This window comes from Haemaphysalis longicornis, unplaced genomic scaffold (genome assembly GCF_048455015.1).
Source record: "Haemaphysalis longicornis isolate Haplotype H1 unplaced genomic scaffold, Haemaphysalis longicornis Haplotype H1 scaffold_2, whole genome shotgun sequence".
Taxonomy (NCBI): Eukaryota; Metazoa; Arthropoda; class Arachnida; order Ixodida; family Ixodidae; genus Haemaphysalis; species Haemaphysalis longicornis.
In genome coordinates, this window is record NW_027526295.1 from 132,482,442 (window position 1) to 132,496,001 (window position 13,560).

A 13,560-nucleotide genomic window follows, 5' to 3' on the forward strand; every position below is an offset into this window, starting at 1 on the left:
CCACCCTCGTTGCTTCCAGCCTGCAGACAGCATCAACGAGCACGGCAGAAGAAGCCGCTATAGCCCTCGACATCGCTCACACTACGACTCAAACTGTCACGGTGCTCACGGACTCTCAAGCTGCCTGCCGCCGCTACGCTCAAGGCAGAGTTTCCACCCTGGCACTCCACATCCTGTCCCAACGCCGCACTCTACCGTTAACCCGCATCGTGTGGACACCGAGCCACACATCCCTCCCTGGGAACGAAGTGGCTCACGCCACAGCCCGCGATCTTCTTACCCGGGCCCTCCCAGACGAGGCCTGCCACCCCAACCTAGACCATGGTCCCCCTGCTCTGACCCCTCTCCAACAAACCTACACCGACATCGTGTACCACTACAGGGCCTCCCGACGCACTTATCCCCCTCCTCACCCTTCACTCTCCGTTCCCGACGCCGTCATCTGGCGAAGACTTCAAACTCACACATACCACAACCACATCGCCCTCCACCGCATCTCCCCCACCTGCTATGCACCCAACTGCTCACGCTGCGACCCTCCCAACACGACCCAGTACCTTGTCTGGATGTGCCCACTGAACCCCCAACCACCCGATCCCCCTTCTGTAGAGCGATTGGAGAGCGCGTTGCGCAGTTGCCAGCTCGAGGACCAGGAGGCCCTGATCTCTCGTGCGAAGGCGGCGGCGACCCTGCGCGGCCTACCGGAATAGGATGGCCACCCACCGCTCCTAACTCTTTCTCTCCCACTCCGCTCTCCCTTTTTCTGAATAAACATTTTCCTCCTCCTCCTTCAACATATGTGACCTATTGCGTTGGAAATATTCCGCGGGATTATTAAAACTGAGCCACAATGCAGGAATTCAAAATACTTGAAAATGGTAGCCGGTGGGGAAATAAGTAGGGTGCATAATTTTTTGAAAGTGAAGCTTTATTGCTCTCACTGATGCCGTACCACGCCAATACGCCCTGCAGGAAAGCCAGCTTTATTTGACGACGATATTGAATGATCGTGGATGAAGTGAAATAAAAAAACATCAGCCCCTCTGTTTAAAGACAACGATGGCAAAACGCGAAGCCTTAGTCGTGGAGTTTGTCACTTGATTGTTGAGTTTAATCACGACGATGGTTGAACTCGAAGCTTTCTCCTGATAGATTCTTCGGTTGGCCACTCCCAAACAAAATGGTGCGTACCTCCAGAGTAGTACATACTCCCAGTATGGGATTGGCTTCACAATGGGTACACGGCGTGGGGTCCATGCTTGACCAATACCGCAGAGCCCCGCTCTTAAGTTTCTCAGTGCTGCGTCTTCCCGGCTGCTACGTTGTTTTTGTCCGGTGCCGACGCAGCTCACATACAGTCCAGAGTTTTAAAATCCTCACTGTTATGTCGCGGCTTAGAGTACGTTCCCGGACCATTCGTCGCAATCTGACAGTCCAAAGCCACCCGGCCAACATTCGCGGACCGCCATTTTGACTATTGACGAGCCTTGGCCAGGCTTGGCTACGGAACGGACTGCAAAGCCGCACGAAGGTGCGATTCGTCACCACTAGATGGCAGCATGTTACTCTACGCTGTCGCCATCATCACTGCGCTTACATCGAAAGTTTCACTACGGAATGCCGGAAGAGCGTGTTAGTCATAAAGCACCACCAGAAGAATCGCACGCACTCTCGTCGTCATCGTGCGCTTCAAGCTTCGAGAACACCGTTGAACTTGCATCCCCGAACGTAGTCCTGCCTTGATGGCGTCGAAAAAACGGAACGCTCTTCAGGAAAAGCTTGAAGTACTAAACTCAGCAGACAAGCAGCCAGTGCGGAATAGAGTCGACATCGCTAGGGACCTTGCATTGCCACGCATGGTGTTTTCCAGCGATGGCAAAAAGCGGCAAATGTACAATCTCGAGTTTTTTAAGGTTCGAAAACCAAAGTTACCGAAATACATGGTTGCATACACTGTTTTCGTTCATTTTCGAGGGCTTCCTCACTGCTGCGTTTTCCTGGTTGTTACGTTTTGTTTTCCCGCTCCGCTGAAAAACGTATGGGGGGGTTCCACTGTACTAGTCGCGTCTAAAGACCCCACTTCGTCTCACCACCAAAAGCCATTCCTGCATAGATCTCGCGTTTTCAAACATGCTGTTTCGAGTCACGATGGCAAAAACTGTGTGTCTACCACAGTGATCTCAAGGCAATACTGTGTAAATGTAAATTCGTTCGTTCCTAAATAATCTAAATAAAGCAAAGACTGCCAGACTTAAGGAACGTGTCTTCATTATCTTACCTTTCTTCGCAAAAATGAACTACCCTCTGTCTAACGACAACGCTGGCAAAAAGCAAAGCGTTGCGCGTCTACCCGAGTCGAACCGGCCGAACCAGAGCCAAATCATAACCAACCAAACGATCAAACTAAACGATCACACGACAAACTGAACGACTAAATTTCGCGTTTTCCTATCGTTGCCGTTACGCGGAGGGGTAGTTGATTTTCTTTTTTTTTTTTTTTTTTTGCGTGTGCGTATGCAGTAATCGATATAAATCTACAGGAGTGCTAAAACAGCCGGCGATCAAGGTCCAACTGTAGATGGAATACACAAGAAAGAAATTGCCCCTGCGATGACTATCAGGGGTAAGCCGTGCGCAATTGTAACGCCATCTTGAGGTGTACGCGCCCAGAAATAAGCACAATAACTCTATGCAACGCGCGAAGCACGGATTATTATGCTAATAGCCGTGAAACTGATGAGCATCGTACAAACTGGATATGGCATCGCCAATTTAGGGAAAAACAATGCAAATTTAAGTATTCAGTGATCCCTAACACAAGAAATGTCGTTTGCTTGCTTTAGCGAGGAAGGTTTGGAATCAAAATAAGACCCAAAAGCCCGTGGCAGGAGCACCGTGCACCACGACGGAGTTTTGTCCGGATTTAGACATTGTTTTGTGTAATTTGACTTTGTGTTAGGATTAGTTATAAGGCAATAAAATCTACTCGCGCGAGTACATTTCTTCGTGAAGCACGCGTTAGTTATAAGAAAACAAGGTTTACTAATTAATTCATGTGAAGAGAAGCTAGGCGACGTAAAAAGGCTAAATAGATGATGTGGAAGCAAAACAAAGACGCTGAACCGTCATCGCCTTGACATCGACTGTCACGTACCCGCGTTCTGCTGTACTTCGCCACCACTTATAACCAGCCATCTAACGACGCTGCTCATTACTGCGCCACACGAAGAAGAAGTGCAGGCTACGGCTACATCAAATTTAAATCTTAATTCGTTCGCGATGACTGAAAACAAGTGAAATCACACACCGCGCTATCTGCTTGGCCAGCGGAGAATTCATCGGTGCGGAACGGAGCCCTGCATGCACAAATTGTACAGTATTTGCTTAGTACACTTGCTTTCTTTTTCTAATGATGGACAGTAGTTGAAACCTTCATGCCGTAAAGCTTATTAGAGTAAAGGTACGCGGACATATTCGGCGACCGCCAGGAAATGGAAACGAAAGTATGCACACCCGCTCCCGCCTCATGACTGGAAACGCAGAAAGCTACGCAAGGGTGAGCCTTTCCGCATGGATATGATTACGCACAAAACATTCGAATGACTGGGATCGAGGGACGCAAGAGCGTTGAGCTTTGTTCCGCCATTATGTGAATCCAATACTTCTGCCCTGATAGCATTTGGGAATGCTCCTCTTTTGCAGGTATTTACTTACATGCTGCGCTTAATTTCTTTGATTTTTCCGGGAGCGTGCCTACAATTGTGAAGTCATGTGACTTGTGGCCGCACCGGGAGATGATCTGCAGAATATATCAAACATGGTGTTAAACTTCAAAAATGCACGGCGAGAAAGCAAATAAGGGGTAGCACAGGACGAACGCCAAAGCACAACTGATTTTTCTGGTGGAATTGCGTTCAATGCGCCTAAATATATCACAATGCAGCTAGAATGCAGTGTAACGAATAAAAGACACACCGAAAATAAAGTATAAAATAATAAACGGGAATTATGTTACGTTGTAAGCAACACTTTTGCTTTCTCCGTGGTGGCATTCCAGGTGGTCCGTAGTATACAATCTAATTCCATTAAAGCAAGAACAGACATCCATAAATGGTGACCCCCTTTTTCTATGACTACTTTTCACGCCCACTAACGAAAGGAATCGACCGAGATATAGACGAAGACCAGCTGATACTAGACACATTTACGGTGTGTGTGTGTGGGGGGGGGGGGGGGGGGGGGTGAGGAGGTAGAGGGGGGTTACGTCTGGTTTGAAATATACGTCTTGAGAGATAATTGCAGAGTAATCTCCATCTGAATAATGTTTACTCCCCCACCTCTCCGAACCATTTCACCCTCGAGGGGATTGGCGGCGAATCGATGAAGGCTGCCTTTATCACGAGAAAAGTGCGGGCTTTCTTGCTGACTGTTCTGCCTGCGGCATTACTTTTGTAATCTGCTGATTTCATAGCAAAATATCTCCTGTAATTTTTTTACGCGACAGCCGTCCATGCAACTGAAAGAAAAATGGCGCTTTGAGAGCTAACGCTAGCGTACTATTGGGGTGATGGGCGTGATTCTTGTTGTTCTTCAAAACATTTGTTCAAAATACGAATGTTTCCTTGCTTCCAAATTACATTCCTGAACCTTTCTTTTTTCCTCTGGGTAAACTGTAAGCCTTTGTGTTTCTGTTTTCGGGCGCGTTCGCGTTCTTTCTTCGGGTGAATTCGGGCTCGGGAACCCTTTACATATGGGAGATGCTTTTTCAAACTTTAAAGGGAACTAGTTTATTATTTGTCGGTTTTAAACTATGGCCGATAAGCCTGCAGATATCGGAGTCGAATAAATGCTAGCTGGAGGTTATTGGCTCGGAGTAAAAATATATAGGCATTACGCCATTCGCAAAATATTTCTTCATTGCGGAAATATGTCAATGTATTCATTCTACCTACGAGAAACACTTCATTTATGTCTGATAATGTTCAACTCCTTAAACAAAACGCTTGTCTTTACTCAAGGCATGTTCCCCAATTCATTAACCGAAGACGAAGACGAAGGCAATCGTCGACCTTGTTATCACGTCACGCACAGCAGCCGCTCTCGTCTCATCCGCTGTGCCTTGCCTTGTATCCAATCGCTTTGCCATGGACGCATTCGGTAGAAGAACCTTCATCGACAATTGGCCGCTTCCCACCCAGGACCAGATCTTCGGGAATCCCGAACAGTATGGTTCCATGATGCCTCTCGGCGTTCCTTCGTCATCCCCGCTGTCGCCTCCATTCGCCGCCTCATCCCCCTCCCCCTTCCCCCCATTTTCCGTTCCCTTCCCTCAACGCACCGGTGAGCCGGCGAACGACGCTCCATGGCCCCAGCAGCATGGGACGCTCTCACCTGCTTCTTTCAGAAACGACACGGCTTACCCCGCAGCTTCTGCACTGCAAGCAGGCCACCTGCCCCAACTCGCCCCTCTGCGGGTGCCAGCTCCACCTCGGTACGCTGCGGGTCTTCCCTCACATAATAAATTCCAGGACAAGCGCAAGAAACGTGTTGGGAAATGCGCGAAGGCGGCTTCTCCGCCACGCTTGCCCGTGCTCTCCCAGGACGACGGCATCATCAGTGAGACTTCCGAATCCCATGAACAGCTTCAACGTCGGCATAAAAAAGTGAGAATAACGAAGGGCCCGAACGCCTATGTGCGTTTCGAGAGTACTGAGCTCAACGCCGGTCCAGAGGAGAGCGCCCAGAATTGCTGCTCGCTGTTGGCTTGGACGTTACTTGCGATAGTACTGGTTTTAGTTGTCGTCGCCTTTTCGGGACCACTGGTCAAAAATCTGAGAGCGCAGTTTCCTCCGGGAGGCGGCATTATTTTCAAATACGGAACAGACCCAAGCGAGAATGTCCTACAAGGCCACGCTGTGCAGGCAGGGTCGGTCACTAATGCTCTAGCAGAAAGCAGCTTGGAGTCGTACCGTTGGCAGCACCGGTACATCGGTGAAAAGCTGAACCGCTCGGTATCACCCTGCGTAGACTTCTACTCGTACGTATGTTCCAACAACTGGTTCCGGCAGCCCAACGTCAGCTCTCAGCCGTACGCTTACTCGGCACCGGCTTCCATCATGCTTGGACTTTGGAATTTCTTGAAGCAAGATCCGGCTCAGGGATCAACCTCTTTTTTGAGTGAGGCGGCACTCTTTATGCAAAATTGCGTGCGAGGGTCAAATAAGGACACCGACTGGAACGTGCTCCGCAAGATACTTGCAGCTCTAGACATTGCCGAGTGGCCTTACACGGGCTCTGCCACTCGCGCTGAAGCACATACTGTAGCTGCAAAGGCAGAAAAAATGCTCGGTTTGTCGTCCTTGTTAAGCGTATCTATCAGGCCGCCACCATCGAGCCTGTGGTTCATGCTGCACGTTAATTCACCACCAGTCCTGCTCAGGCGGTTCGAAAACGCCTTTCCCACCGATGACATCAAATCGTACAACGAATTCATCTTCAAACTCCTCACTCTGTGGAGCCAAGGCGACCACGATGTTCAACTGAGCGCATTGAGGATCGTTGAGCTTGAAGAAAGGATCAGCGTCGCAGCTGCCCATTCTGTCCGCAAGGTGCCGTTTGCCCACGAGAGTTTACCCATCGCCAACTTGACCTCACACCACCACTGGGACTGGCCTGCGTACTTTCGGCACTTCATCGAAGGAAGCGACGGCCGACTTTCTGGGGACAAGATCGCGCTACTGGATCCGGCTTTTTTTAAGCACCTACCAACCGTCCTTTCTAGGTCGACGGTTGGAACGATACTCAATTACGTCGGTTACAAGCTTATCGTGTCTATTTCGCCATTACTTCCACGTAGCAAAGCCGAATTCATGATGCCTCTCAGCTACCACCAGCATCTCGATGGCGTCGTCCCAAAACGACTCGAGCCGTGTTTCTCTCTCCTGCACAGGCTCTACCCTCGTGCTACCATGGCCCTCGTCTGGTCCCAGGTTTCAAAGAGGGCGCCGACACTACTTTCAGGGGACATCGCGGACGATCTTGGGAAGATGGAGCTTCTCGCGCGCCAAGAAATGAAAGACGCTGCCGCTAAGGCACCTTGGATGTCTCAGGAGGAAGCAGCCGTGGCCGTCCTCAAGGTGGAACGCCTCAAGGTGGTCCTGCTGGAAACAGACAGCAATGAAACCGTGCACGAGCGACATCCAGATTCTCCGCTGTTCAAGAACAAGAGCCTTATTGAAGCCTTTTACAACCTTCAAGTCATTCGCCGCGCCGAATACTGGCGCGCGAGATACACAGAAAGTTTCGATGAGTTGCTCTTGGAGACAGACAGCGCGTTCACAACCATCTTCCCTTATAAACCTGATAGCAACGAGGTGCTGGTGTCTCCGGCTGCCATATATTTTATATCGACCATCTCGGACCGCCTGCGCGTGGAGTCTGTGCCGTTCTACGCGGCCGAAGTCTTGCGGGACATGTTCTTGGCAATCAGCATCATCGGCTCGACTGTTAACGCCGACGGCGACCTTCGCAAATGGTGGACGTCCGCTACAGAAGAACTTTACATCAAAAGGGCAGAATGCCTTCAGAAGAGCTTTACAGACGAATCGGGTCTGTACTTCAAAGGAGGAGCCGGTGATGATCATCTGTTTGTAGAAGAAAACGTTGTGGACGGCGCTGTGCTTCGCCCTTTGTACAAGATCCACGGACGCCTTGTAAAGGAACGGGGCAGGTTCGACGTTATTCCGGGTCAGTCCAAGGATTTTGACCCGAACAAGCTGTTCTTCATCAACTGGGCCTCTACTTTCTGCGAGCCGGGACGACCTGAAACAACGCCGAGAGAACGCCTTCGCTTAAAGTTTTCGGTGCCGCCAAGGGCCCGGCTCAACATCGCGCTGTCCCGATTCCCACCTTTCTCGGCCGCCTTCAGTTGCCCTGTAGGATCTGAGATGAATCCGTCGAATGCTTGCACCTTCTGGTGACTTTGGGACGTCGTTTTTTTTTTTTGTTGCCTTGAAAATTCAGAAGGCGAAACTAAGTCACCACCAAGTCAAGAATAAAAAAAGTCGTGACAATTGCCGAAGCGTGACTCTCTTAAATGAAAGGTTCGTGGCGTAACAGGCTGCCGCTCAGTTATTGAGGCTGGATCGCGGTGAACGGGATCCAAATTATCGACACCTTTTAAGGCAATGCGTTGAGACCATTTCGATTTGCATGCCACAGTGCGGTGCTGTGAACTAACATCGTCATTGTGTTGTTCACCCCGTGGAAGCTGCCGACCTCTACGGCCGGCTGCCGGACACCATAACGAGTGCCGTCTATTCGACGGACCTGAACGCACAAACTCTAGCCGTCCAGCAGCTCGAGGCTGCTCTCGCCAGGCAGAAGCGGAGCGAGTCGCAGACGGGGGGGAAAGGGACGAACTCCCGAGTACCTTTCGCGCACCGCTCACGCCGACACCGGCGGGGCCTAGTCCCGAGGACGTCGTGAACGTGGGTGGGATGTGGAGGCTCTGCGCATCCCGACCTCCCACTCCCTGCTGGCCTCAAATAAAGTCTTTCTCTCTCTCTCTCTCTTCATAATCTCATTTTGCATTTTCATTAAAAGTGGTTTCTTTAAATTTCTACAATATGTTTTCGGCTCCTACAACAGGACTTTACACTGGTCAGTTATTGCACATTTTAGAGATGGACGAAAACTCTGCTCTGAAAAGATAAAAATATATTTCAAATGAAGCAGACAAGATCTTAATAACTTCAAAAAATGATAAGGACACGCAGGCATTCTTATGATTTTGTGAATGAGAAATGTCTTATTTCCGACAGGAGATGCCGACATTGTCGGCGCCGCCACATCAACCTGGATCCCTAGTGACTGCTACGCCTCCGGGTAAGGCAGGTGTGCAAGTGCGAATCTTGGCACGGCACGCGATGAAATCAACGATTCCTGTCCTAGTAATCACTATCTTTTTCATTTCAGTCTCCTCTCCTTTTTTCACCACGATGGAGAGCTTGGCCACTCACCCTGGAACGCTCAGTATGCAGGCGTAACATTAAGTAGCCGTACGTCAAGGCTGACAGGTGCGAAGCAACGTGAAACTCATTTTAAATAAACTAACGGGTGTCGGCTGATGACGGTACGGCTCCCAGCATTGCGCCAAGCCAAACGCTAGGCTCCAACATACCTGTATTAATGCCGTTAAAGCAACTGAGACATTTGGAGGGAACGTACTTTACTGCCCACCTATGCGCTGCTAATTTGCAGGCCGTTTCCCAAGCAACTGTGGCGATTCCAGGGGGCCAAGTGTAAGGAACAAAACCGGTGTGCAGAACAGTGCGACTGCAGTAGCCTCGCATATGACGACCCGGAGCGTTGGTGTATTACGTAGGACTAATGAAGGCGAACATATCAGTAGGTCACTACACATGCTCAATTGACTCGTCTAAGCCACGGCATATATCTCAAAACGGATCATTCCAAGTCGAACGCCACAACGTATTCGCGAGGTTCACCTGGGGTATGCTGGAGGCGATAAGCCGCCGTACTGTTGTGAATAAGATACACTCTCGCATGCCGGAGTTGCGTGGATGGGTCGCGTCCAAGCACCAGACCAAAATTTAACGCATTTTCGTCTCGAATCAACTGCATTATTTTTATTATCTCTTGCGTCTTCAGTCATTTTGTGCACCATCTGTGCACCACGGATACCGGATTGTCTACCTACGGATTTAACTAGTGTTTCCGCCTTATAGAATGCCGTAAACAGGCCTACCGCATAGTGGTGGCGTAATCATTTGAATGATTTTGGTAGATGTATTGATTGCTCTGTCACTGGCATGCATGTCAGCATGCGGTGGCAGGTGGTCGTTTGCCGCTTTTTCTTTTCGTGTGTGCTCTGAAGGCGCCGCCGTTCAGGGTGCAGGGATTATCACTGAAATCATCATTATGCAAGATGACAAGCACTTGACCGCGACGCTCCCTTTAACCAGAGGTCTGTGTCACGAGAGGACGACGAAAAAACCTTCGTACTAGTGGCGTGAACACTGCGCGAACAGCCAAGCTTGGATTGATTGTAGGGTTTCACCCACCGACGCAACGTAGGCGATGAGGTGCGCCGTAGTGGAGGCCTCCGGATTAATTTTGACCTCCTGGGGACCTTTAACGTGCGCGGAAATCTGGTACGCACGGGCTTTTTCGCTTTTCGCCTCCATCAAAAAGCCAAGCTGGCGGCCCCACCTAGCTTATTCTTATTTCGACTAAGATTACGCAGGCATAGTTATGCATCGAGACTCGGCCAAGTTTTCTGCATGGTTATGCCTCGAGACTCGATGAAATTTTCTGAGTGGTGGTGTCGTTAGCCCAGCCATTGTGACCGATTCACAACGCCAAGGCAACAGCTATCTACCACGCTTCGCCGACTCGACGACCACCTTTTTACAGCGCAGACAATTTTGTGTCATAGGCGTTGTCCGTCACAGGCCGAAAAGGCTACGAAAGCCTTACTTCGCTTTTTGAAGGACGAACTATTTTAGGGACATTACTACAGTGCAGCGCCCTTAGTTCGCTAATTTTATCAGTGTACCGTTTTAGTTTTGCACATTTTCTTGTTTTGTGTGCGTGCTTTATACTGCCTTTGGAGTTGCCATGGCCTCACCTTGTGTTTTTCTCAATTTTCTTCCTCATCTTTTCTCTTTTAATATGAACCGCGGTACTTTCTTTCCCTTTCATTGCCCGTATCTCCACCCCCCCCCCCCCCCCCCCGAGTCGGGTAGCCAACCAGACAGCACCCTGGTTAACCTCCCTGCCTTTCCTGTACTGTACCTTCCTTCCTTCCTTTCCTCCCCCAGAGAGCAATGAACACCCGGTCATTAAAGTGTCTGCAATGTACGCGTGCCCGCCGGCTTTGCGGTGAAGCTCCAAGAGTAGCGGAGGGCGGAGCAGGAGGAGGGCCTGTTAACAGTTTTTTGAACTCGTTGGTTAACACCGCTCGGCTAGTGTGGTCTTGCGTGTAAGATGCTAATAACAAATTGATGAACGTTATCGCTCCTCAGCCTTCTGGCTTCTTCCATTTTGGCATTAATTCTCACCTTTGCACCGTCAAAACTGCGCCATTCGTTACAACAAGAGATAGACCGAGACTCACCGTGAGGCGTTTAAAAAGACGTGCTTGTATCAATTGTATCGCACCTCCAAGAGGTGGCGACCCGTGTAACGCCCGAGCACGGCGTGGAATAGCTACGGTGGTGCGGACGCGCGCGATGACGTCACCGCATGGCGAGGTTTTACGGCGCACGTTCGCCGGCCTGACCACCAGATTAAACAGCGTCGCTGTCGAAAAAGAATGTCGGATAGCACTATTCTCCCCCATCTGTGGGGAAGAGGAAGGTGTGCGTGTTGCGCGCCTAGTGTGCATCGAGCTGTCTGACGGCCATCATGTGAATACATCGCACCATCCTCAGCCCTGGTTCCGGTCCCTTGTTCTGCAGTCGGAAATCAACCGAACTGAAATTCACTCGCAGCAAGATACAAGTAACAAGCTGCCTTTTTAAGGAATTACTTGTTCGGCATCGTGCGTGAGCAGGCACAGCACGCAACTTTACAACTGAAGTGCAGTGTTACGCAGGGCGAACATCATAAAAGACTGACCACTGCTCTAAAGAGTCGGTGCCTTTTCACTCTGTGAAGAAGGATGACCAGCAAAGCTTTGGTGCCGAGACCAAGGTCAGCGACAATATGATTTGACCGGGTCGTATAGTGCAAGGGGTGCACGAAGCAAAGCACGCTTGTTAGTAATTTGCGATTGAGCTCACTTCCTGGTTAATTACCTGAAAAAAAAAAAAAAAAAAAACTTTGAAGAACTAGAGTTTAAATACTGATGGACAAACATGAAGCTCTCCGTTTTCTTCCCGTAGAAGCCCAGGTATTGACCGCAGACGAGAATTTCACAAAATTTATAACTTCACGATGAACTATGTAATTTTGAAAAGTAAATGAAACTCGGCGTAATCTTAGATCGTCTTGGTTTGAGCGAGTCGTCTGATTGTCGTATGACTTGTTTTGGAATAGTTGCAATAAAGCAAGAGTTACAGCCACTCTCTATAATCATACTGCCTCCGTAGATGGACGTGCTTCGCTGTGCAACACTCAATGTGGGAAAGAAATCTCACAAAGACCAAGCTTACAACGATCTCGTTAAAGTCGGCTTCCTCTCTAAACACGAATTCATTGCTGAGAAGAAATTTATCCAGGGAAAATATTCGACATCCTGTATTAAAATACAAAGGCCACAGGACATGTTGTTATTTTTTATCAGTTTTTACATACATTGAAAATGTGGCGAAGATTTACAATCCGGGGGATTTGAGCGGGTGCCGCAACATGACGCTACGCTCGCTTGCGATTCTTGTCTACATCGCTATGTTGCCGGAGACGATCTGCTGGAACCAAGCCATAGACATCTTTGCTGTAAGAACAGCCTCTCAAAGCGGTTAAAGTACAGGCTACCGCTGTGATGCTCGGAAGAACAGCTCTGCGTTCTGTCGTTTTCAACTCATGCTTTCAAACGGTGGGTTCAGTCTCGGTTAGGCGGAATACGACAGATCCCGTGTCTATAAAGGCACACGACTAAGAAATTCATAAAGGCGCTAGGGTGGTATATTACAGTGCGACCCACTGCTGGTGCATTGTTCCCGTAGCTTGTTGACATAGCATGGGCCATCATTGATTGCGCTGGTAGTCAGAGACCACCCGCTCAAAGCTTAACGAGAGGCACAACGAAGCACTGTTCAAGGAATGGGGATCGCGAATGGACCACCGCTGTTTTTAATTCGCTTCGCATGTGCACTGCATGATAGATTCAAAAGTTGTGGACGTACGCACGCACGCGTGCACGCATCGGTTTTATAGTTCTTAAGAGCAGTTCTTGGAGAAATGTCTCCTTTTCTGTAAAATGAATTAGTTCTATAAACGTGGTAGCGTTTGCTTTGCTAGGAAAGGCAACTGTACGCCCTCCATTCCCTCCGAGTTTCTTCAACGGGGTACTTTCTTTCCTGTATAAAAACCGTGGTATATGACAGTCTTTCGAGCTACCTGCATTTGATACAGATCAGACTGCACGCGCTCCGCATTTGTGTACCAGTGAACCACTGTGGCCTGCAGTTGATAATAAGAGTGAATGTTTTTAACAATAATAAACGTGCACGGAGATTACCCTGAATATGTTTTCCGCACTTTTCTAATTGTGGTGGGATCCCGACGTTTCTCCTCATTTTAGGATTTGTATGAAGAACGAAACAAGAATGAAGAAAGACATTAATATACAATGCGGCTTAAATGCGTAAAACTGTGCTGGACATTACAAAAAGTAGAGAGAGAGAGAGAGAGAGAGAGAGAGAGAGAGAGAGAGAGAGAGAGAGAGAGAGAGAGAGAGAGAGAGAGAGAGAGAGAGAGAGAGAGAGAGAGAGATAGAGAGAGAGAGAGAGAGCAGTGGGAGGGGCGAGGGTGAAAACAGATTTAAGCCTCTCTGAAAAACTAGGAACACGAACGGCGTTCTCTGAAAAGCCG

General features: G+C 49.2%; 1 protein-coding gene across 1 annotated transcript; it reads left to right on the top strand.

Moving 5' to 3' along the window:
• The first annotated feature begins 6,968 nt into the window (after window positions 1-6,968).
• LOC144168295 (endothelin-converting enzyme 1-like) lies at window positions 6,969-7,979 on the top strand. The gene has a single exon (XM_077697307.1). It carries the CDS (start codon window positions 6,969-6,971, stop codon window positions 7,977-7,979), a length of 1,011 nt encoding a protein of 336 aa, XP_077553433.1.
• The last annotated feature ends 5,581 nt before the right edge of the window (window positions 7,980-13,560 follow it).

Bases quoted from the DNA above. Each gene is read 5' to 3' on its own strand.
- LOC144168295 (XM_077697307.1), top strand. From the start codon at position 6,969: ATGGCCCTCGTCTGGTCCCAGGTTTCAAAGAGGGCGCCGACACTACTT.